Source organism: Camelina sativa, chromosome 14 (genome assembly GCF_000633955.1).
Source record: "Camelina sativa cultivar DH55 chromosome 14, Cs, whole genome shotgun sequence".
Lineage (NCBI taxonomy): Eukaryota > Viridiplantae > Streptophyta > Magnoliopsida > Brassicales > Brassicaceae > Camelina > Camelina sativa.
In genome coordinates, this window is record NC_025698.1 from 1,453,986 (window position 1) to 1,477,614 (window position 23,629).

General features: G+C 39.4%; 6 protein-coding genes across 13 annotated transcripts in view; 3 read left to right on the top strand and 3 right to left on the bottom strand.

Moving 5' to 3' along the window:
* The window catches only part of LOC104738917 (mitochondrial import receptor subunit TOM9-1-like), a 2,206-nt gene extending 1,677 nt beyond the window's left edge, over positions 1-529 (bottom strand). For 2 of the 3 annotated variants that reach the window (XR_759904.2, XR_759905.2), the window contains exon 1: positions 162-529. Coding sequence is in view for 1 of the 3 variants with exons in the window: in XM_010459131.1 (XP_010457433.1) it covers positions 214-507 (294 nt within the window). In the remaining 2 variants the exon portion in view is untranslated. The other variant, XM_010459131.1, reaches the window with a different exon arrangement.
* LOC104738919 (pre-mRNA-processing factor 39) lies at positions 701-5,847 on the top strand. Of its 4 annotated transcripts, XM_010459137.2 has the most exons (15): positions 701-874; positions 1,148-1,392; positions 1,529-1,638; positions 1,899-2,128; positions 2,685-2,852; positions 2,973-3,360; positions 3,446-3,546; positions 3,628-3,691; positions 3,824-3,967; positions 4,099-4,251; positions 4,337-4,453; positions 4,571-4,801; positions 4,891-5,196; positions 5,287-5,388; positions 5,492-5,847. In XM_010459137.2, the coding sequence occupies exons 2-15, from the start codon at positions 1,155-1,157 to the stop codon at positions 5,597-5,599; spliced, it is 2,460 nt and encodes an 819-aa protein (XP_010457439.1). In that variant the 5' UTR covers positions 701-874; positions 1,148-1,154; the 3' UTR covers positions 5,600-5,847. The 4 variants fall into 4 exon arrangements, with proteins under 4 accessions (XP_010457439.1, XP_010457437.1, XP_010457436.1 ...); XM_010459135.2 differs by lacking the exons at positions 3,446-3,546; positions 3,628-3,691 and having other exon boundaries at positions 702-874; positions 1,135-1,392; XM_010459134.2 differs by lacking the exons at positions 3,446-3,546; positions 3,628-3,691 and having other exon boundaries at positions 703-874.
* On the top strand, positions 6,347-8,621 carry LOC104738921. Its single transcript, XM_010459138.2, has 2 exons — positions 6,347-6,593; positions 6,797-8,621. The coding sequence occupies exons 1-2, from the start codon at positions 6,488-6,490 to the stop codon at positions 8,407-8,409; spliced, it is 1,719 nt and encodes a 572-aa protein (XP_010457440.1). The 5' UTR covers positions 6,347-6,487; the 3' UTR covers positions 8,410-8,621.
* Positions 8,679-10,794, top strand: LOC104738922 (auxin-responsive protein IAA10-like). 2 transcript variants are annotated; one of them, XM_010459141.2, is made up of 6 exons: positions 8,679-8,925; positions 9,090-9,339; positions 9,731-10,023; positions 10,108-10,240; positions 10,337-10,398; positions 10,500-10,794. In XM_010459141.2, exons 2-6 carry the CDS (start codon positions 9,116-9,118, stop codon positions 10,514-10,516), a joined length of 729 nt encoding a protein of 242 aa, XP_010457443.1. In that variant the 5' UTR covers positions 8,679-8,925; positions 9,090-9,115; the 3' UTR covers positions 10,517-10,794. The 2 variants fall into 2 exon arrangements, with proteins under 2 accessions (XP_010457443.1, XP_010457442.1); XM_010459140.2 differs by having other exon boundaries at positions 8,679-9,339.
* On the bottom strand, positions 10,888-13,784 carry LOC104738923 (subtilisin-like protease SBT1.2). The gene has a single exon (XM_010459142.2). It carries the CDS (start codon positions 13,428-13,430, stop codon positions 11,100-11,102), a length of 2,331 nt encoding a protein of 776 aa, XP_010457444.1. The 5' UTR covers positions 13,431-13,784; the 3' UTR covers positions 10,888-11,099.
* Positions 14,148-20,712, bottom strand: LOC104738924 (ABC transporter C family member 5-like). Of its 2 annotated transcripts, XM_010459143.2 has the most exons (12): positions 20,370-20,712; positions 18,027-20,174; positions 17,606-17,926; positions 17,434-17,520; positions 16,524-17,222; positions 16,277-16,441; positions 15,909-16,203; positions 15,607-15,821; positions 15,217-15,522; positions 15,049-15,112; positions 14,709-14,948; positions 14,501-14,613 (listed from the first exon to the last, which is right to left on the bottom strand). In XM_010459143.2, exons 2-12 carry the CDS (start codon positions 20,064-20,066, stop codon positions 14,501-14,503), a joined length of 4,545 nt encoding a protein of 1,514 aa, XP_010457445.1. In that variant the 5' UTR covers positions 20,067-20,174; positions 20,370-20,712. The 2 variants fall into 2 exon arrangements, with proteins under 2 accessions (XP_019091664.1, XP_010457445.1); XM_019236119.1 differs by lacking the exon at positions 20,370-20,712 and having other exon boundaries at positions 14,148-14,613; positions 18,027-20,066.

The following is a 23,629-nucleotide window of genomic DNA, read 5'->3' on the forward strand; positions in this document are numbered from 1 at the left end:
ATATAGTGCTCAAGCCAATATATTGCCAAACAAATTCTAAGAACGATGAAAACATTCTTGAAAAATAGCGAATTCACTAAGAAGAAGCCCATAGAAGTAAACCTACGCTGTCTCTAATCGAATAGCACAAGAAAAATAAAATAAAAAAGCATCTAACGTACCAAAATTGAAATAATGATACGATCGACGAATTAGGGTTTCTCAAGATACTTCTTAGTACATCGGCATCCCACCAGCCGGTGGTGGAGTTCCGAGAAGGCTGGTCTGCTGAAACTCCATCTCGTTTAGTAGCTGCTCTCGATCCATCTCTATGACCAAAGGCACGACGAGGATCAGAAGCGTCGTACCGGCGATCCACGCCGCCTTCCCGGTGCTCTTTAAAAGCTTCTTCGACACGTAAACGGCGTCGCACGCGGCGTTTCTTCCTTGAGACACGATGCTCGAGTTTGCAATCTTCGCCAAGATGCTCGAATCTCCACCGCCGACTCCGATTCTCTTAGGCGCCATTGCTTTTGGAATTCGAGAGAGATCGAAAAAGTACAGAGGAGCGAGGGTTTTACTCAATAATTAATGGGCGGTTTACTTAGCCCATTAAGTAATCTAAAGGCCCATTGTTTATGATTAACGGCCCAGTTTGAGTTCAACTGATCGTACAATGCGCCGACCAAAAACACGATACGCGTCGCCCTTCGGTTTTAGTATATTCGTCGTCTCTCTAACCCTATACCCCTCCTCCTCTCTTCCTTTAAACGAAACAAACCCAAAATCAAAAAAAAGAAGCTGAGAGCTCTTTTCCATTGAAGCCACTACCGAAGACAGGAATCGACTAGTTGGGAAGACTTCTAGAAGCGAGCAATCTTCTTCAGTTCACGAGGTTAATAATTATATCCTTGTCTCGTTTTACGAATTTGGGAATAATTAAACCTAGGGTTTCTCTCATTAGCTCGGTCTGATTTTGTTTTGATTATGATAAGATCTTAGCTTGTCATGTTAGAAAACTCCTTACCCTTGCTTCCGGATTGTAAATTCATAGGTAGATATAGTAAATTTTGCTTTCGAGTTTGTGGTTCCGGCTTGTTGTATACTACAGTATTCTATGTATTTTTCACTGATTACATACTTATGTGAACTTAGTTTTATGTTCTAGAAACGTTATGGGAGACAGCGAGACCATGGTTGCTGAAGGATATACTTCTGCTTCATATGGAGATTATAATGCTTCTGCTGCGGCTGTAGAATCCACTGGGCAAGAGACTGCACCAAATGTTGATCCGTCACACTCGGTCACTAATGATGCTTTGGTCAATGGAACTGCCCATGAAGGTGGCCTTACTGCGCCAGCTGAGAATGGAGTTGTAACAGCTCCAGCAGCGGAACTTGGAGAGAATCCTGGTAATTTCTTCTTCTTTCTATAGCTTGTATATATATATATATATGTGCATGTTTATATTCTTTCTCACTAATGACGCCATTACAACTTGAACAGATTCTTAACTTTGATGATTTAATTCTTTCGCTGTTGTTACAGGCTCTGCTCTCTCACCAGAAGAGGAGCGCTTATGGAATATCGTAAAGGCTAATTCCTTAGAGTTCAATGCTTGGACTGCCCTGATTGATGAGACGGAGAGGATAGCTCAGGTATGTGTGGATTTTCATTTTCTCTTTCTCTATGTACTCTGCTCTCTGACCTCTGAAATTTTCTGTGGCGTCGGCTCCAAAATGTCTCTCATCTGTATCATGTTTTCATAACTTGTTTGCTACTTGAATCTTATTTGTAATGAAAGAGTATTCCCCTTATAGTTGTACGCCATAAGTCGCTGTCATCTTTCTATATCTTTTGCTAGGTTTTTGTCATCTGGTACTTCATTCATTTGTTTTTCTTGCTGCCCTAATTACAGGACAATATAGCAAAAATCCGGAAGGTGTATGATGCTTTCCTAGCTGAATTCCCTTTGTGTTATGGCTATTGGAAAAAGTATGCGGATCATGAGGCTCGAGTGGGGGCAATGGACAAGGTCGTGGAGGTTTATGAAAGAGCAGTGCAGGGAGTGACATATTCTGTGGACATCTGGTTGCATTATTGCACTTTTGCCATCAACACATACGGAGATCCAGACACAATCAGAAGGTAATGAATGCTTATGCCTTATTCTTCTAATTGTATGTGTATTAACAACTTGGTTGATGTTTCAATTACATAGACAAAATGATTTTTACCATCTAACCCTTTTCTTAGATTGCTACAGCAAGTCCTCTCATTTAAGGCGGAAAGATCTGATGGAATTATTTTTAAAATACTTCTTTTCTTCTATGCAATACAGTAGCTTTCAGCTTCCTTCCATACCTATCTGAAACTGCTCCGTTTTTTAGTGCTCTCTTCTTCTCTGGTTTAAAACTTTTGAAGTTAAAATATACCTGTTTTATTTGTCACCTCCCTCTGAAGTGCATCCATATGCAAAATGCTGCTGGGAAGATGTCAACTAGTTTTGGGCTTAGGTAGCCCCTGACTGCTCGATTTTGGCCATGGTATGCTTTTACCAGGAAGGTAAATGCAGTGTTTGGCAGTATCATGCATTCAAAGAGTGAATCCATTTCTCCATAGAAGTTGTGTTTGTCTTTATTGATTGGATATGTCTGTGTCTTTCATCTCATATGACATTCCTTTAACTATAATGCTGCTGCAGGCTTTTTGAACGAGCTTTGGTTTACGTTGGGACTGATTTCCTTTCCTCTCCATTGTGGGACAAATACATCGAGTACGAGTACATGCAGCAGGACTGGAGCCGAGTTGCCATGATTTACACCAGAATATTGGAGAATCCAATTCAAAATCTTGATAGATATTTCAGCAGGTAATTTTGGTGACTTAATTAATCATTTTCGTCTGTGCTGAACTGGATAGTTTTTTTTATGTTGCCTCTTCTTTCTCGTATTTTTTGTTTTTGTTTTGATAATCGATTGTCTTGCTATAGCTTTAAGGAACTAGCTGAGACACGGCCTCTGTCGGAACTAAGGAGTGCTGAGGAATCTGCTGCAGCTGCTGCTTGTGTTGATGCTTCTGAGAGTGCACCATCTGCGTCTGGTGGAAAGGCAGATGAAGGTCAATCTCAGGCTGATGGTTCCACCGAACAATCCCCTAAACTGGAAAGTGCTGGTTCAGTTGATCCTGAGGAGTTGAAGAAATACGTTGGCATCAGAGAAGCCATATATACAAAAGCCAAAGAGTTTGAATCCAAAATCATTGGTTTTGAAATGGCTATAAGGAGGCCCTATTTCCATGTGCGGCCTCTCAATGTCGCTGAGCTGGAGAATTGGCACAATTATCTGAATTTCATAGAAAAGGATGGAGACTTCAATAAGGTACTGGGGTGCATAACTCTCTTATGTGAACGTAAAAAGTGTTTTGTAGATTAAGTTGTACCTCAGTAATATTATTGACCTACAGTCAAGTAGTATCTGGTGCATCATATGCTTGATTGGGTTTCCATTGGATCAAACAAGTTTTAAATGGGAATTAACTGAGACCAAAGCATGGGGCTCAATTTGGTAACTTTTAAGGCTAAGTACTTCAAACTCTCAATTTGTCAATGGATATTATAGGTACACGAGTTATCTTTGTTGTTAAAGTTCTAATGTTATTAATGCAGGTGTCTTCCTAACAATCTGTCTGTCAGGCAAGGAGGGTCCCTCTGTATGTGAGGGCCCCTCTGTTGGACTTGTAGAGTATTTCTTGTGGTTTTCTCCTATGTGCTTTCTATGATTACATGTTTTTTTTGCTAGTGATTATCATTTGTGTTTTACATTTGAGTGCCTAATCCAACAGGTCGTCAAGCTGTATGAAAGATGTGTGGTTGCCTGTGCAAATTACCCAGAATACTGGATCCGATATGTATTAAACATGAAAGAAAATGGAAGTACCGACCTTGCCGACAATGCCCTTGCTCGAGCAACTCAAGTCTTTGTCAAGGTACGAAATTTGTTTCTCCAAACCTTTTTGGATAGTCAAATTTCATGATTTACGATTAACTTTGTTGAATAACTTAGAAATAGTCAGTGTTGACCCTCGTAGTTATTTATCTGCTTTCTTTTCTTTGATAGAAACAACCAGAGATTCACCTTTTGGCTGCTCGACTGAAAGAGGAGAATGGGGATATAGCTGGTGCGAGAGCTGTATACCAGTTAATGCACTCTGAAATTTCTCCTGGACTTCTTGAAGCAGTAATCGAACATGCGAACATGGAACGCCGACTAGTAAGCTTTCATGGAGATTAAAGAACTAGCATAGATTATTTATCACTGTTTGTTTCCCTTACGTGTCTCCTAATCTTATCTGTAGGGTAATCTGGATGATGCTTTCACTTTGTATGAGCAAGTAATTGCTGTTGAAAAGGGGAAAGAACATTCCCCAATACTGCCACTTCTGTATGCTCAGTATTCAAGGTTTTCATACTTGGTACGTCACATGTTCTTGACTACTAAGACGTTATAAAACTGATTTTTGAACTCGTTATGTTTTCTTGACGGAGTATAATGGTGTTTGGCTTCTTACTTTTCTCAATACTACTTGCAGGTTGCCGGGGATGCTGAGAAAGCTAGGAGGATTGTAGTCGAAGCACTTGACCATTTACAACCGTCAAAACCTCTCATGGAATCACTGATTCATTTAGAATCGATCCTGCCACCACCAAGAAAGATTGATTACCTTGAGCCGCTTGTCGAAAAATTTATCAAGCCAGATGCTGATACCCAGAACACTGCGAGTTCCACTGAGAGGGAAGAGCTACTGTTAATATATATAGAGGTAACGGACAAGAAATACGACAATCCTTATATGAACATCCTGTATCTATGTTATTGGTTTAAAGACCCAGATGTTAATGGCTTTTGCAGTTCTTGGGTCTTTTTGGAGATGCGAAGTGCACTAATAAAGCAAAAGATCTGCATGCAAAACTTTTTTTATCTCATCGGAGCACATCAGAGCTGAAAAAGCGCAGCGCAGATGATTTTCTCTCGTCAGATAGGACGAAAATGGCGAAAACTTACAATGGCACTCCACCTGCCCAGCCAGTAGCCAATGCATATCCAAATTCTCAGACTCAATGGTCTGGTGGTTATGCGGCGCAGCCTCAGACTTGGCCACCAACACAAGCAGCTCCTGCTCAACCGCAACAATGGAACCCTGCTTACGGTCAACAGGTAAAAATACCAAAGATAGATACCAAACCCATATCTGTTCTTGCATGTATGCTTTTACTCTTATAATAGTGTTTTGAATATACTCTGTAGGCTGCTTATGGTGCATATGGGGGATATCCCGCCGGCTACACGGCTCCACCAGCACCAACACCTGTGCCACAGGCTGCTGCTTATGGTGCATATCCTGCTCAGGTAACCAAAATAGTTCTTCAATAACCAAAATTGCAGGGATCAGCCACGAGTTGTTTAGATTGGATCAACTAACTGGATCTTTACTTTGTTAAAACTTTTGCAGACATACCCGACACAGAGCTATGCTCCTCCAGCAGCACCAGTGGCTGCGCCGGTGCAGCAACCTGCTGCTGCTGCTGCTCCGCAAGCTTACTACAACACGTACTACTGAGACCCTGTTCACTGTTGGTGGTTGATTTTGTAGCGAGATTGATAAACCATTTGCTTCTACCTACTCAAGCTTAGTGTCGAATATGTATCCTTTCTCGATCAGTGACAAGGAGATTTACTTTTCTTCAGTTGCGTGATCCGTAAAGGTTGTCGGATGTTCGTCGGTTATTAGACAGATTGTAACCAGAGAATTAGAATTGATGAGCCGGTTAGTGCGGTTAAAAATTATCTCAAGTTAATCTTGCATGAGGGAACGAACATATTATAAGAAATCTACAAAACAGATGCGTTATTAATTTCACCATATTTATCCGTTTATAGAATGGGAGGAAGCTCGTCCGTTTATCTCAAGAAAAAAGTGAGATTATTTTTCTATAAACTTCAATAAAAGAAATTCACATATATATTTCCGAAATTGATCAAAATTTTGAAAGTAGTATTGCGGAATGGACCAAAAATTTAGAATTTATGGTTAAATAAAACACACTATTACAACTTATGGGGTATATTTGGATATATTGAAGAAAATAAATTGTGTTTTTGTGCGACAGTCCAAAAGTTTCTCGTGTTCATCAAAATCTTGTTTGTTACTTATGTTGATAATAAGTTTCTTGGAAAAACAAAGGTGATGTTAACTTGTCCCCCAAGGTAGTCGTCGGTGATGTGTAGAATTGCATAAAACCAATCCAAATTTAGAATTTGCATAAAACTGTGAAATTCGTGACTTTTTTTTTGGTTCTTTCTTGAGAGTTTTCTCTAATAAGAAGAAAATAAAGTATTAAATACTAAAACTTTTGTTTATTCCGAAGGGCTTAAAGGGATGCAACATACAAAGCTGACATCTTTCATCTTCCTTTCATTAGGGTTTTGGTGAGATCAGAGAGGGAATATGTTGGGTTACAAATGTCTCCATTGGAACAATGTCACAGATCTACCGCCATTAAAAGACCCTGTAACCTTCTCCCTTCCGTCTCCCATTCCCCAATGGCCTCCAGGTAAAACTCCAATTCCATCAAATTCCCGACTTCTCTAATTTGTTCGTGATTCGTATATTCAATCTAATTCAATCGGATCTCTCTGGCTATATCAGCTAATCAAATCCAAACAATGGTTGATCAGAATCTTTAAACATTCTCTGATTTTTGCTTTTTTTTTTTTTTTTTTTTTTTNTTTCTCTGCATCCATTGAAACTGGTCAGGTAAAGGATTTGGCTCTGGAACAATCAATCTCGGAAAATTACAAGTCATCAAAATTACGGATTTTGAATTCATATGGCGATACAGATCCACTGAGAAGAACAAGAGCATTTCCTTCTACAAACCAAAGGGGTTGTTGCCTACAAACTTCCATTGCTTAAGTCACTACTGTCAATCTGATTCTCATCCTTTGAGAGGTTATGTTCTTGCGGCTAGAGACTTACTGGAACAGGAGGAACAGAAGCCTGCGTTAGTGGAACCTGTTGATTTTACTCTTGTCTGGAGCTCGAATGATTCAGCAGAAGAAGAACGTATTAATAATACAAACGGACGCGGTTACTTCTGGTTACCGCAGCCTCCTGAAGGGTATAGATCGATTGGTTTTGTGGTTACAAAGACTTCCGCGAAACCAGAGTTGAATGTAGTTAGATGTGTTAGATCTGATCTTACTGATGAATGTGAAACCCACAATGTCATTGTCACTGCTGTTTCAGAACCTTTAGGTGTTCCTTTGTTCATATGGAGAATCCGGCCTAAAGACCGAGGAATGTGGGGCAGAGGTGTCTCTGCTGGTACTTTTTTCTGCAGAACTCGGCTTGTTGCTGGTAGAGAAGGTCTCGGTATTGGTATTGCTTGTCTAAAGATTCTAGATTCAGGTTTACACGCTATGCCAAATGTTGATCAGACTCAAGCTTTGATTCACCATTATGGTCCTACACTGGTCTTTCACCCTGGTGAAATCTACTTACCATCTTCCGTATCTTGGTTCTTCAAGAACGGTGCAGTTCTATGCGAAAAGGGAAATCCAATCTATCAACTTATCGAAGAAAATGGCTCGAATTTGCCTCCAGGAGTAAGCAATGACAAACAGTTTTGGATTGATTTGCCGTGTGATGATCAACAAAGAGATTTCGTCAAGCTAGGAAACCTTGAAAGCTCGAAGCTTTACATTCACGTTAAGCCTGCTCTTGGAGGAACGTTCACGGATCTCGTCTTCTGGATCTTCTGTCCTTTTAATGGACCAGCGACGTTAAAACTAGGACTGGTCGATGTCTCGTTGATCAGTATCGGACAGCACGTCTGCGATTGGGAACATTTCACTCTCCGAATCAGCAATTTCTCAGGTGAGCTTTACTCAATCTACTTCTCTCAGCACAGTGGCGGCGAGTGGATCGAAGCTTACGACCTAGAGTTCATCCCCGGAAGCAACAGAGCAGTTGTATACTCGTCGAAACATGGCCACGCAAGCTTTCCTAAGGCGGGGACTTACCTACAGGGATCGACGATGCTTGGAATTGGGATAAGGAACGATACTGCTAGTAGCGATCTCTCGGTTGATTCGAGCTCAAAGTATGAGATCGTTGCGGCAGAGTACCTACGCGGTGACGGTGTGGTGGTGGCAGAAGCGCCGTGGTTGCAGTATATGAGAGAATGGGGACCAAAGGTTGTGTACGATTCAAGGGAGGAGATAGAGAGGTTGATGACTCGATTTCCGAGGACGGTTAGGGCTTCACTCGCCACCGTACTGAGAAGACTTCCAGTAGAATTGTCCGGCGAGGAAGGTCCGACGGGACCAAAGGAGAAGAACAACTGGTACGGCGATGAAAGATGGTGAAGAAAGCTCACTGTTACGGGCAAGGGGAGATTACCATGGGAGCCCCGCCCGCCCTAACTGTGTAAGTTGATTGTTTGCTTGTAAAGGAAGAAGAAGAAGAAGAAGAAGCTTTAATTACGGAAAGATTAATAAACACAATTTAGCGTAGGAATAACGTAAAACACTTGTCGTTAGAAGTGTATACAGATGGGTCCCACGATGTAATTAATTAAACAAACAAACTTATTTATTACACTTAATTAATTAGACGAACAAACCCAAACCAAACGCACACATATCATTCGTGTACCGTTTCCGCTTTTTCCTTTCTCCTTCTCTCTCTTCGTAAACCTCTCTCTCTGTTAAAAAGTTTCGATTTTTTCTTGTTTTGATCCGCGTGAATCGAAGTCGCCCTCTCGAATCAGGAGAAGAAACCTCGTTTTGTTCCCAATTGTAGCTCTGGGATCCGTGCGTTACCTGAAGATTCTTTTTTTCTTTTTGCGTTAATTCTGTCTCGAGATTTTAGAATTCTAAGAGGTATTGAAAAGTTGAAACCTTTAATGTTTTATGGGATTCTTCAACCTTGATCGGTGATTGGATTTGAATTAAGGGTTCTTCTTGTTAGCCACTGAGTGGCGTTTTTCGTCTTCTTTCTCTCTCTTTTCGTTTATTGATTTTGGGGATTATGAATGGTTTTGGAGATGTTTGTTCTTCAAGTGGGTCGGTGATGATCGGGGAAGACAACAAGGCTGAGATGTCTTCAGAAGATTCTTCTTGCCCTGACGAGTCGGTGTCAGAGACAGACCTCGACCTAGCTTTGGGCCTTAGCATTGGTCTGAAAGGTCGTCGGAAAGTCCGGTCTTCTATGTCTTCCTCGTCTTCTTCTCTCACCAGAGAAAGTGGAACGAAACGCTCTGCTGATTCTTCTGCCGCTGCCTCAAACGCTACCAGGTAAAAACGTCATCTTGCTGACTTATATACACCATATGTGTGTTATGTATGTGTATGATTGTTCTCAGATTTTAAGGCTAGGTAGATTTTGAATCAAATAGAGTTTTTTGGGCCCTTTATGTAATATATAGTTATGCTTTTGAATTCCACTGGTAATGTTATATATTTATGTCTCTTCTCTTGTCTTTTGTATTGATGTTTGCTATCTCTTCTTCTAATTTTAGACCTATATGTAATGGACGAATGAATTAATCCACAGGACTGGATCGTTCGTTCTCTAAAATGTTTTGAGTTATACTTGTGGATTACATTGGTAATGTCATACTGTTGTTTCTCTTGTATATTGCAGTTTGCTATTTTCTGATTTTAATTTCTTCTGGTAATGGAGCAGACAAGTTGCCGTAGGTTGGCCGCCTCTACGGACTTACAGAATTAACAGTTTGGTCAACCAAGCTAAGTCATTAGCTACTGACATTCCAAAGGACACAGCAAAAATTGGCGTGGTGGCTGCAAAGAAGGATGATGATTCCTTTATCAAATCTACCAGGACTTCTATGCTTGTGAAGGTGACAATGGACGGAGTTATAATTGGAAGGAAGGTTGATCTCAATGCTCTCGAGTCTTACGAAGCCTTGGCGAAAACTTTGGAACAAATGTTTTTCCAGATACCTTCTTCTGTAACAGGTCAGTTTTTTTATTATTCTATTTCATGTCTTTTCAAATTCTGTGTCTCTTGAATTTGACTGGTTTAAATCGATCAATTTGCAGGATCAAACACACAAGGATGCAAGAAAATCAAGGAAACACAAGCTTGTAAATTGCTGGATGGCTCATCAGAATATATCATAACGTATCAAGATAAAGACGGAGATTGGATGCTTGTAGGAGATGTTCCTTGGCAGTACGTATTCGCCCTTTATATCTTCCTTATTTATCATCTTTATTTGTTATAGCTAGCACATCAGTTACAGTTCAAACGATCTTTTCATGTTCTCAGGATGTTCCTTGTGTCCGTGAAAAGACTGAGAATCATGAAGACATCAAGTGAAACCGGAGTTGGTATATAGCAAAAACCATCAATGCTCTCAGATCGTCTCTGCATTTGTTAAGAAACCCTTTTCAGCCCAACATCGATCTGAAGGTGAATTATATTCTGTCAGGTGCATATGATCAATGATGGAAGTGGGAACAGAGAGATATGAAAAGAGACAAGTACACAGATAACAAAAGCCAGGGTTCGTTTCTTGTTTCTTCAATTCATTACATCTCTTTGATCTGTAAATTGTTAATCACATTCAGATATATGAGTATACACAAATGTACATGTCTCTTGTGGTCGTTTGTGAATATCAAACAACAACTGAACCTTCTCTTTGAAGATATTTGTATACAGTATTTAGGGTTTATCGCTCCTATGGCGCCTGACTCACTATACAGCTCGAACTCAATTTTATTTCCTTTTGATCGCATAACTCGATATTGGCCAGTTAATTTGTTGTTCTAGTGGTTTGATTGTGCAGAAAAATCAAAAGAAGCAAGTATCTGGATTAAGGTTTAGTGATGAAATCGAACTATATGATAGAATCACCAGTAGTTTCATTTTCAAAATCTGAAAAATGAAATACAGCTAGTGTGTGTAGTAGAGAATAACAACAATGAATCAGCTTCACTAGGTTTTCTTAGCATCAAAACCTAATAAATCTACTATTTAAAAGCTAACACAAACTTTTGAAACAGAATGTAACGTTTCCTTCATTGGCTCAATTCTTCAAAGTCACAGAGATTGGGCTCCTAACTCGCTGCATCTGGTTCCGAGAGTTGACCCAAGTCAACTGTCCCTGTGCAAAGGTAGCCACACTCTTTCCTCTGTTTCTCTTCTTCAACACAAACCATACTCGATAACTTAGCGTTTGATCTGCGTGGTTAAACACAAGTCTCTTAGGGTTTACAACCACTTTGACCCCCTCAGGAGCCTTGACGTTCACCGAGTATATCGAGTTAGGGCTTCCAACGTTAGTCACACGTCTTGTGATCATCTCTGTCGTCTTGCCACGTTTAAAAATCACTGAAATGGACGGGTAATTGAGGCTAAACCCCGGGTTCTTTCGTAATATCCCGTTGCAGGTCACGTTCTTGTGAGTGATTGCTAAAATGTCTGCTCTTGTGAAACCTAGCGTGCAGAGGTAAGTAATGTAGTCCACTGGTTGAATGTTGTAAACCAATCCCGGGTTTATTGCCTTTTGCGGATTTACATGCCCTGCTCCAATGGCAAACACACCAGCTGGTTTGTTACCGTCCTTTATCGCTTTGCCTCGACGATCATACAAATCCGCTGTTGTCATCAATGCGGACTTGATTGCAGCAGGAGACCAATTCGGGTATGTAGACCGGATAAGAGCAGTGATTCCGCTAACATGTGGACAAGACATTGAAGTTCCTGACATTACAGTGAAGTTAACTCTTCTGGTATCATAAGGAAGTCCAGTTGGTCCTAGATTCTGAGGCCAAGCCGCGATGATATTGACTCCCGGAGCGATCATATCCGGTTTTAGTATCGAAGGATTGGCTAAACTCGGTCCTCGAGCTGAAAACTGAGCCACTTCTGGTGCTCTTGACCGCCCAGTCACCGTCCCACCAAAAATGATGCGTGCCTTTGGTTTCACAGTGGCATTAACATAAGCTTTCAGAAGAACTGACTCTGCGTAACCAATCAATGTAGCTGGTAAGAGATGAACGTCGACAGAATCTTCTTCTTGGTTGATCTCTGTGTTGGCTAAGATCATTGCAACTCCACCTGCTTCTTTAATCGCTTCACCTTTCTCCGATCTTCCATTGACACCTCGGTCACAAATCACCATTTTGCCTTGGATTTTATCTCTTGGAAGTGACCCTCTCAAGCAGAACTCACTTCCTTTTTCTCCTCCCGTGATGTAAATAACCTCGACCTCTCTTTCGGTATTCTTTAAACCTTTCCCCGGATACAAGGACTCTCCATAGAGAAGCTTTCCGTTGGCTAATCGGACCACAGCAGGGAACTTTCGATCAAGCGTGCCTGCACCAATGGTTGAGACCCAAGGAGCTGAGTTTGCAACCGAGCTTTCGATTGGACCATTGTTACCAGCTGCACAGATTACGGATATACCACGTTCCATGGCTCGGAAGGTTCCAATGGCAATTGTGTCATCATACAAAGGAATGGGGAAACCGCCAAGGGAGAGCGAAAGAACATCGACTTTATCTTGAATCGCTACATCTATAGCAGCTAGAATGTCAGAGCTGTAACAACCATTGAACCAACAAACTTTATAAAATGCAATGTGAGCTCCAGGTGCCATCCCACGAGCCACACCAACTCCATTGCCGAGAACACTTGCCATCGAAACAGAGGATCCACCAACCGTTGAAGCCGTGTGAGTCCCATGTCCCGTTGAATCTCTTGCCGAGATGTATTCACGAGGCATGTTTGGTGATTCCTCTGGCGAGTTAGCGACACGGTGTCCTCTGATGAAGAATCTAGCACCGATTAGCTTACGGTTACAGCTCGAGGAACTGAAGTTCTCTCCTTCTTGACAAATCCCTTTCCATTTCCGTGGAACAGAAGGCATCCCGGTATCGTCAAAGCTTGGACTTTCAGGCCAAACTCCTGTATCAAGCACGCCAACAATCGTGCCTTGACCAAACCGAGATTTAGACCATACACCGGAGTTTCCTATACCGTCAAGTCCCAAGAACTTGTAAGAGTACGTGGTTTGAACCTGGAGAACATGGTCAGGTCTCACTGCAACAACTTCAGGTGAATATCTCAGCATCTCGGCTTCTGATTCAGTTAACTGAGCAGCAAAGCCTTCCATGGCAGAGCCATAGGAGTATAGAAGTCGTGAAGAAGGCTCTTCTTCTTCTTCTTCAACACCCAAAACTGCTTCTTGGAGAAAAGAAAGATGCCAATCGAACTTTGAGGTAAAGGTTTTAGCGGTTTCGGTGTTAGGATGAAGCTGAACAATGTAAGTCTGTTTCTGTAGGATTTTTGATGAAGAGAAAGAAAGACAGAAGAAAAGGAAGGTAATGCAGAGTAAGCAAGTTTTGGATTCCATCGCAGCGAGCTCAAGAAAGGAGTTGGTTGTTTAGTGTTGTTGAAGTGCATGGTATTGGAGAGGAAGAAATGGGTTTTTAAAGAAGAGTGAAGAGAATTCAAAACCTGGGATTCAGAGTCTAAGGAAGAAGATGATGAAGCTCGTGAAGAGTAAGAGCTCTGCATCACGAGTATCCTTTGTGTGTTGCAGAGGGTAGGAGCTTCTTCTCTTTTGTTTTTTCAAAGCTCAGGACAGGAACTATTAAGTGAAGCTGTTCAAGTTTTTCACTTGTAAGGCTTTTTTGTCTGCCTTTGTCTCTCTGTGTTTTTTTTTGCTTTTTTGCTTCTTCACGAGATTTAATGGTTAGATTTTATTGCGTATATTATTAGTTTTGTTTTGCCCTTTTTGAGCAACACCAAATTTTGAAATTCATTTGGTTTCCGTTGAAGTTTTACTGGATTAATGAAATTATTATGTACTCAAACTCAATAAATCAACCATTTGCCAATGCATTTTTTGTTTTTTAATATGTTTAAGTTACTAATTATATAATTATATAGCCTTAAATAAATTAAAATACGACCGTTGAAGGAAATTAAATGCAGCAGCGTGGTGAGTGTTTCGTTCACTACGTGCGCATTTATACCCGCACGCTCCACACGCCTCGTTTTCTTCATCGGGTACTACAACGTCACAATACTGCTATTGGGCTTCATATGACGCTCATCATAAGCCCAGTACAGAATAGTCACCAGTATTATACAATTGTGAATTGTGTCTTGGATGATTAACAAAGGATTGATCTCTTCTAATCTTTCTCTGTTTTTGCCAGATTATTTGATAACATCAAACGCACATATAAACTAACTGTTCCGTACAAAAAGGTTTTCTCCCAATGTCAAAAGATGAGATTTAAACCCCAAAGTTTTTTAAGCTTGAAGATTGCATCATTTCATGCTTTTTTCTCTTTAAACCCAGTGCAAAACTCTCCCTTACTTGACGGTTAGACCTTAAGCTTTTGTCACATTTCAGTTCTTTTATATCCTCTTGAGAAACCCCTCCCTAAACTGAATTTTTTTTAACGTGGATGATCAAAAATCAGGGATCCCAGTAGATCTTGAGGAGTATTCTGTTACCAATTTCAAGAACATGGATGATTTGTCTTCTAATAGCCGCGCAGGAGTATCAAACTCTGCTACTCTACCTGCAACACAAACCGTAACACAGCACTGAATTCTCCCAAAAGACAGGTAATACGAAGATAAAGGGATTAATGTTTTTTATTTGTATATGACTTACCATCGCTAAGAACCAAAACAAGGTCACTGTCGATAACAGTTGGGATCCGATGAGCAATGGTGCAGACCGTGCAGTCTTCAAACTCGGTTCTGATGATCTTCTGGATTAGATTGTCTGTTGCAGTATCAACTGATGCTGTTGCTTCATCAAGCACAAGTATTTTCGCTTGTTTTAGTAATGCTCTTCCAAGTGACACAAGCTGTCTCTGCCCAACACTCCAGTTATCTCCATTTTCCAGTACTGTTTGATATATGTTTTGAGTCAAAAAATCAGTAGAAAGAAGCCAAACTACCGGAATTAAAAGAAAAGGAAAAAGAGATTCTTTGGTGCAAATAGTTACCTGGAGAGTCAAGTTTTAGGTCTTTTCCTCTAACAACGTCTCCAAGCTGGGATTTGTCAAGCGCCTGTAAGCAAAAAGTTGAGTAAAACTCTAGAAACTAAGTCCAATTCCAAGGGATTAACATCTAAAGCAGAAACAAGACAGAGTTCGAAACAACATAGTATATACCTCCCAGATTTTATCATCTGAATGTTCTTCGAGTGGGTCAAGATTGGCTCGGATTGTTCCTTCAAATAATGTAGGATCTTGAGGTATAATACCAAGGCGACTACGGAGATCATGAAGACCAATTCGAGAAATATCTATGTTGTCTATAGTAATTTTTCCAGAAGTTGGCTCAATCAACCGAAACAAAGCTTGAATCAAAGTTGACTTTCCGCTTCCCGTTCTCCCAACAATTCCAATCTTTTTTCCACCCGGAAACAAACAGCTTACCCCATGGAGTACTGTTGGAAGATTCTCAGCATAACGAACCTTAAAAAAGAACACGAAGCAATAAGAAAACAGAGAAATAAAAGTGCAGAGAAGGTAGTAAAAATACTATTTTTGAACTAGTACCTTAACATCAAGTAACTCTATTGTTCCCGTTTCAGGCCACGAGGACGGTGGGCGGAAATCTTCGACAATCGGTGGTGCTTCTCCTAAAATCTGACTATACTGATAAATCCTTTCGATTGAGATAATTTTGTTTTCAAGCTTACAAAAGCTAAGTATCCATCGTGATAGACGTCCATTCAAGTTAAGCCCATATGTCACAGCAAGCCCTGCCATGCCTATTATTACAGCAGAAACATTACTATATTAGAAAACACAGCTTCTCGTTGATTTGTTTTTCTGTTGAAGAAACTAGAGATACTTACTTGGATCAATGGTTCCATGTTGAAAACTGACGAGTAAAACCATACAGAAAGCAAATACAAGTGTGGAAAGTAATTCCATGCGTAAACAAAGCCATTCGATAGCAGCGATACTGCAGAAGAAAGGTCGAACAAAACAATCGAGGAGATAAAGATTCCTTTTGATAAATCTTTTTTCCTGGCCAAATCCTCTTATTGTGGCAGCACCAGCAATTGATTCTCCAAAAAGATGAATTATTGGAGACTTCTGGATACTAACAATCCGAACCAATTCTCTTGAAGAAGCCATGTAATATTTCTGCATTTGATTTCAATATCAGTCAATTATAAAATAAAAAATCTTTCAGAGGGAAAATAGAAAATAGATTTACCTGCATCCAAAAGCAAGCAACCGCTACCGGAACAACAAGAAGGAAAACTTGCCATGTAACATTAGTCATTACAGCGACAATCCCAAAGAGTTGTATTGTAGTTGAAGCAAACCCACCGAGTCTAAAAGGAATGTCAAGATCCACAACACTTTGATCAATAGAAACCTGCCCACCAATAAATATTCCCAAAATCAGAAAAGTAATACAGAAACTGGTGGATTTTGGTTATAATACCACATCTACATACCCGATTCAAAATTCTTCCTGCAGGAGTGGAATCAAAGAATGACATTGGCGCTCGGAACACACTTCTGAGCATATTCAAGAAGAGTTTCTGTGCAGCTGCCAGACCGAAAGTTGCAACCAGAGCAGCTCGAACAAATATGAACACAGAGCTCCCAAAAGCTAAAGCCGTATAAACGATGAGAAGCAGTGTGGGATCCACTTTAGACTGGTCACCTTCAGTTTGAGGATTCGCCCAAGCCATCCACCAGTTACTAGCAATCTGAAGAAATTGGAAAGAAGCTTGTGCGAGTATAATAAGAGGAATCAAAAGCCCTTTATATGCTGCACCCATATATGACAAGTACACCTTCATGCTGACTTTTCCCTTTACTCTTTCCTCTTCTTGGACAAGCTGCTTTTTGCGGGAACGCTTTGCTTTCTTCTTCTTCTCTTTGATTGCCTTTAGATCTGAAGAAGATCCACCATCTTGTAATTCCTTTGCCAAAGTCTCAATGTCATTTTCAAAAACATCTGACTTTGGATTATGCAAGATCAAATTATCGAGGATTGGATTTTCATCAGAGTCTTCTGAGGAGAGACTTGGGATGTCCATGGCCTCAATTGCTTCGTGATGCGCAGACACTAAGGCCTTAAAATCAGTACCTGCTTGTAGCAGATCATCATATTTACCCGATTGAATAATCCTGCCTTCCTTCAGAACCTTCGAAACAACACAAATAGACATTTTCAGAGCTTGTCATAACAATAATAGTTTGAATACTCCTTCAACAGTTTTACCTTTCTGCAACAATAGAGACAAGTTCATCACATCTGGTAAGCTAAACACCTATAAGAGACCCTTTAGCATTTCTAAAAGGACCAACAGTAGCCAAAATTAATGCGTAGTAAAACCGAGAAAATGAGTTTCTTACCAATATTAGATCAGCTGCAGGAAGAAACTCAACTTGATGCGTCACAAAAACAACAGTTTTCTCAGCCAATGCAGATAGAATATAGTCCTGTATAACCATTAATTACCACATTATGCAAACATTCAGACTCAAAATATGAAATAGTGATTGAGGTTATAAAATTGCTTCTTACCCTAAATAAATCAGAGCCAGTGTGTGCATCAAGAGCACTAAAAGGGTCATCTAGCAAATATATGTCAGCATCTTGATACAATGCTCTTGCAAGTTGTACGCGCTGTTTCTGACCTCCGCTGAGATTTATACCTCTCTCTCCAATAATAGTTTGGTCCCCATGTGAGAAAAGCTCTAAATCTTTCTTTAGCGAACATGCTTGTATCACATTCTTGTACCTTGCTTTCTCCATTGGACTGCCAAATAGAATGTTTTCTTCAATGTTACCAGACTGAATCCAAGCCGATTGAGACACATAACCAGTAGTACCACATGTTCTAACCTATATAACAATTATCAGCAGGTGGATCAATGATAATTAAGAGAATATTAAAATACAAGTGGAGCAATTTAGACGAAACAACCACAAAACATTAACGTACTTCACCAGAGATTTTTGGGATTTCCCCGAGGATGCAAGAGATAAAACTTGATTTTCCAGAGCCAACTGTGCCACAGACAGCCACACGCATACCCTTCTCCACTTTCATCTGAATCCCAGATAATGTCGGCCTAGAGGAAAAAGGGTCCCAACAAAACACACCGTCTTCAATCTCTATGGCTATATTTGAGAGTCCACGTGGAATAACAATAGTTGCATCTTCCTGTAGCTCTTCCTCCTGCAAGAACCCGGAAATCCTATCAAGAGAGACCTTTGTCTGAGCCATCATTGATACCAGATCAGGAAAGTTCCTAAGTGGCTCCTGAAGAATTCTGAATGTTGCCAGAGCAGAAAGAACACCTCCAGCTGTAAGTTGAGTGCCTAGGAATATCGAAGTAGCGAATGTAACTGCGGCTACAAAGATCGGGGAACTCCAAAAGATGAAAGTAACGAAAGCCTGTGAATATAAGGCTTTGCGAAGCCAACCATACTCCTCTTCCCTCATTTCTTCCAATCTCACTCTATAACGATCTTCCCATGCTTGCAATTTCAGAACTCTCATGTTCCTAAGACACTCTGACGTTTTCCTCATTCTTTCATCTTTCGCAGTCATCAATTTATCTTGATAGTCTTCCTGGACCTTAGCCAATGGAATCGTGACAAGAATAGAGATTATTGTAGCAACCAATGTAGCTACAGAAGCTATGCCCACGCTTTTATATAAAATTGCAAGAGCAAGAATAATTTGCATCGGAAGCATCCAAATATCATGAAGATACCATGAGTAATCTCCTATGCGCTGGACATCGACTGCCATGTAGTTTACAATTTCACCGCTGGTGTGGTTCTGCTTGGCTATACTCGAAAGTTTGAGACCTTTTCGGTATACCATAGCTGTTAAAGCTGATCTAACATGCATCCCTAAGATATCAACACCCATATACCATTGGCGGGTGGTGACTGTCTCTATAAGCTTGGACGTAAAGAATATCCCAGCGAGAACATATCCTTCATGTGGGAAAATCTCCTTCCCTCCAAGATAATCAACAAAGTAGCTGATCAAATAAGGACCCACATAGGACACTAGAGTATTCAACCCAGCAAAGACGGCATTGCAAGCTGCTTCTTTCCAGAATGATTTCAGAATGGCACGAGCTAAAGAAGGAGGCTTTGAAGGATTCTCGGATTTTGATCTCTTCCAATTCGACTTCAAGACCTTGTAACTTGACTTGGCTCTATCTCTTGGAGCAAGAAGCGGTATATCCTTAAGCTCAAGCGGTCTTTTAGAACCGGCCGAGAGAAGTGGATCTAACCAAGAAAGTGTGATGAGGCTAACTAGTCCAGCACTACTATATGGAGTAACTTTAAGACAAGCTGCCTCTTCTTCTTCAAGCAAAGGCTCCTGAAGATCAGAAGAGCTTCGGCGAACTTGAATACCAGAAATGCCTCTCAAAGCCACAAAGCAAAGAAACCCAAGAGCAGGTGTAACAGCTAAATTGGCCACAACATGAGAAGAACAACCGCTCCAACCTTCAATCGCTAGCCTTCTTCCATCCACATACATAGTACACAAACAAATCGAAAACGCTAAAAACCACCATAACCTCAACAAGAAAGGTAACTTCTCTGATGACTTGTATTTCAAATGAAGAACTGAGAAGCTAAGGAAAAACCAAGCTAAACACTGAGCAGCTGGAAAGCAAAGAAGGAACCAGACACTGACTTCTCTTATAACCTTAACCCCATCAAAACCTAACACCAAAACTTGAACGCCCAACATATACAAGCAGCAGAGCAGAGACAGTTTAAACCCAAACCCAACAGTGACATCGTTAATCTCTCTTTCCAAGCTAACATTAGAAGCAGAAACCGTATCGTCCTTGGAGAACCTATCTCTGCCTCTTCTCACGCAGACGAGAATCTGCCTCGCAGAGACAGCAAACAGAAAGACAAGAAAAAGTGCGAGGTTGATGAGGACAGAACAGAGCTCCAACAGTGGCAAATCATCTCGGAAGAAGAACGAGATCTCGTTAAAATCCATGATCGAGAAGAAGATTTAGTGTGAGAGAGAGAGTTTGAACAAGCGGGCGGATACTTCGAGCTAAAACAAGCATCTCATCATCATCACTACATCCCAAATAAGCCGTAGCTGCAAAAACAAACGAGAGGCGATGAATCTTATTTTTTTTCTTTTTCAAAAAGTTTAGTATTGACACATTGCAAATCAAAACAAATTGAGTTTCTCTGAATAACCCAACACGTAGAAGCGATCACAGAGAGATACCCAAAAAAAAAGAAAAGGAAACACAAAGAAACAAACAAAAAAAAGGAAACACAAACACACCAGCTTTTGATAGATCAAAAATCAAATAGGTCCCCCAGAGAAGAAGAGAGAGAGAGGGAAGAAACAAATCAGCTGAAAGCAGACGTCACTTGGGTTCTTGAGAGAGAGAGAGAGAGCAATCGAGAAAGAAACCGTGAGAGAAAGAGAGAGACGAAGAAGCAGAGAAGATCTCTCTTAGCTTCGCTTAAATTAACCCACAAAAGAAAAAGCCAAAAGAGATAATCTTTTCTTCTCTTTCTCTCTAATCCCTTCTTTTTGCAAAAGAAATTTTTATGGGTGGGTCGATTTCGATTGAGATTCGAGATTTGTTAATAAAGTTGCTTCCTTTTCAACCTTTTTTATTTTTGCGTTGGACTTACTGTACTCCTTGCTTAATAGTGTTTGTGTGTGTGTGTGTGACAAAGCCGTAAGCTTTTTGAGTGCTTACGATGATGGATGCCTTTGACGTCGATGCGTCAATGTGAGTGCGTGTAAATGTCACCCTTTTTTTTTTTCCAATTGTCCTTTGTAACGATATTCAAAACTATTTAATTATTGACCGCATAATTCTTCAATAAAAGCTTCTATCATTATTACTACTAATCTTTTTTAACTATTCTAAGCAATGGAATCATCATATTCCGCTTTTTACGTTTTTATTCTCTCTATTTTTTTTTTATCATCACGTTTAAAATTTTATTAGTATAACATTCAGAAAAGTTGTTTAAATAGTAATAATTTGTTGACATTTACCTACCCAAAAAAAAAAAAAAAAAAAATTGAGATTTGTNATTGATCACTTTTGTGAATCAGAATAATATGAAGTCTGCATTATTAATCTAGCTAATTCCATTATAGTATTATTTTGCGCTGAGCTACTACTATGGAGGAGGAACCTTATTTACGGTCCACGGAATATTCTTCCTACACGTGAGTACTATACTATGTGCTGTTTACAACTACAAGTCTGCAATATTCGTATAGTATATATTACATGTCGGTTATTGCAGGTCTATTTTAACAATTCATTCTTCTGGTTTCCGTATGTACATATGTGTGTATACACAACATATTGAAGCTTTTTAAAAATTCATTTGTAAAAAAGTGCAGATGTATACGTTATCGTTTCACTATATAAAAGAAAGAAAACCAATTTTACATCTCTGGACCAAACAATGAGACAAACGAGTGCCAACTTGAAATAATATAATAGGATTAACTTTGAGAGTATGAAAATGGCTTTATATATATAGATAGAGGCATAGAGCTAGTCCAAAGATCCACATACAAATACTTTTAAAAAAAATCATAATTTCAATGCGTTGAATCTATCAGTGTAATACATATGTCCACCTAATTAACCGTACATTAATTATAAAATCATATTCATAATCTGGTACTCGATGTACCTGTAACTTTGTAAGTCATATTCTACAATCTCTCTTGCCCAAGTGTCAAGTGAGAGTGTGTGTCTGAGAGTATTAAGATGAAATGGTGACCCTTAATTAATTAGATTATAAACTAATATTATGGTGAATATATAGAGTTTGCAATCAATAAGCAACTAGCTATAAGATCATAGATTTACATAAAATGATTGTTTATTTCTGCCCGTATGTTTGTTTGTTTGTTTAGATAATATTCTATATATGTGCGGATGACGACTTACTACACATGCCATGCATCTCTTACGTGGCTATCCATTTTCTAATACATATGTTGAATGTCAATTATTGCTGACTATACATTAAACAAATATATATGAACGCGAATGAAGATGTCATTTAGTACATGATTAGTTAATATATTACTGTTGGTACTGCACCTAACGCCGGGTACGTACGTTAAACCATTTCTAGTTCACAATGAGGTTTATACGTGTTCGGTTATATTTTTCTCAAATACTATATGTAGAATCAATCATCCTTCTTCATACTTCATTTTCACGAACAATAAACATTTCCACTATAATGGATGATTGGAGATGTAACTTGTAAGAGTTGAGACGATGATGTAACAATTAATCTAGAAGCCTCTTGATAATGTATTTCTAGTTTTAAACAGAAATAATGACAAGTTTGATATAGTTGTTGCTACTGTAGTTTTGTCATTTGGCGTTTGGTCGGTATCGTCATGGCTTTGTCTAAACCATTTTTATACCACTTTAAGTTCACGCCAGCTCACTTTCCATCATCTTTCGTCTTTTTATCGTTTATTATTTCTTTATGGATAAGAACAAATTCCAAACATCAAAGGTCGCTTTTCTTAGATGAAAAAATAGTATGTTTCTCAATTCATGAGCACTGTTAAATACATATCCAAATGTGGCTTACGTACGCAAATTGTTCATTTGAGGACAAACAACAACAACAGAAAGAGAAGTGGAAAACCGGATGTCATCGATTAAGTAAGTTGAAAAAATCATTAGAAATGGAAAATTACGCAAAATAGAAATGGATTTGATTCAATAACTTTACTAATCCTAGTTAAGAACTCGTCTGTGAATATTTTTAAGAACTTAGTATAATTTAGTGATAAAAGACATAACTCCATTTATTTGTTCTACGAAACAAAAAAATCTCCAATTATTTGGTAAAAAACATGTGTGGAATAATATAATTATTTCAACCTATATAAATGTGTTAGTATAGTATAGTATATATTAGTATTAGTCATTAATTCTTAAAACATAAAGGTTGGTAAACTTGAGTTAAAAAAAAAAAAACATAAAGGTCGGTTAAATTTTCGGTTCCAAACCTATGTAATTAATGTAACGTGCATAATGATAGTGGTGGTCCTTAACAAAAAAAGGAAAAAAAAAAAAAAAAAAGAAAGAAGAAGAATAATGATAGTGTTAGAATGTAATGTATACTTGTGTTGCATCCCTCCCTCTTTTTGGTTGCACAAAAAAAAAATGTATACCTAACACATTACTCTCACGTGTTATTATTATGATATGTCGAATTATATGGATCTACGAAGCCTCTGTAGACTGTAATCTGTATGGTGCCTAACACAGACATTGAATTGTAATAATCCCATCAATCTATCGATGATTTAATATCTCAACTCAACACAACTTAATTTCGTATTCACTATTTGGTACCGTTGTTTGGTGAACGCGAATTTAACAAATCTGTACGAGATATACTGGTCCAGATATATTAGTGTACGGCCAAGTTTAGGCCCATTGAAGGCCCTACCTTCTTAAATTCAACGATAGTAATGGAAACTTCTATGAATTGTCGTTTTCTCCGTCACCGACCTTTTTGCACTGTCCC

Bases quoted from the DNA above. Each gene is read 5' to 3' on its own strand.
- LOC104738919 (XM_010459137.2), top strand. From the start codon at position 1,155: ATGGGAGACAGCGAGACCATGGTTGCTGAAGGATATACTTCTGCTTCA. The intron at 1,393-1,528 runs GTAATTTCTTCT...CTGTTGTTACAG, and splicing joins GGAACTTGGAGAGAATCCTG to GCTCTGCTCTCTCACCAGAA. The intron at 2,853-2,972 runs GTAATTTTGGTG...GTCTTGCTATAG, and splicing joins CTTGATAGATATTTCAGCAG to CTTTAAGGAACTAGCTGAGA.
- LOC104738921 (XM_010459138.2), top strand. From the start codon at position 6,488: ATGTTGGGTTACAAATGTCTCCATTGGAACAATGTCACAGATCTACCG. The intron at 6,594-6,796 runs GTAAAACTCCAA...GAAACTGGTCAG, and splicing joins CATTCCCCAATGGCCTCCAG to GTAAAGGATTTGGCTCTGGA.
- LOC104738922 (XM_010459140.2), top strand. From the start codon at position 9,074: ATGAATGGTTTTGGAGATGTTTGTTCTTCAAGTGGGTCGGTGATGATC. The intron at 9,340-9,730 runs GTAAAAACGTCA...GTAATGGAGCAG, and splicing joins GCTGCCTCAAACGCTACCAG to ACAAGTTGCCGTAGGTTGGC. The intron at 10,024-10,107 runs GTCAGTTTTTTT...ATCAATTTGCAG, and splicing joins GATACCTTCTTCTGTAACAG to GATCAAACACACAAGGATGC.
- LOC104738923 (XM_010459142.2), bottom strand. From the start codon at position 13,430: ATGGAATCCAAAACTTGCTTACTCTGCATTACCTTCCTTTTCTTCTGT.
- LOC104738924 (XM_019236119.1), bottom strand. From the start codon at position 20,066: ATGGATTTTAACGAGATCTCGTTCTTCTTCCGAGATGATTTGCCACTG. The intron at 17,927-18,026 runs GTACGTTAATGT...ATTGTTATATAG, and splicing joins TCCCAAAAATCTCTGGTGAA to GTTAGAACATGTGGTACTAC. The intron at 16,442-16,523 runs GTATGTAGATGT...ATTGGTGGGCAG, and splicing joins CAGGAAGAATTTTGAATCGG to GTTTCTATTGATCAAAGTGT.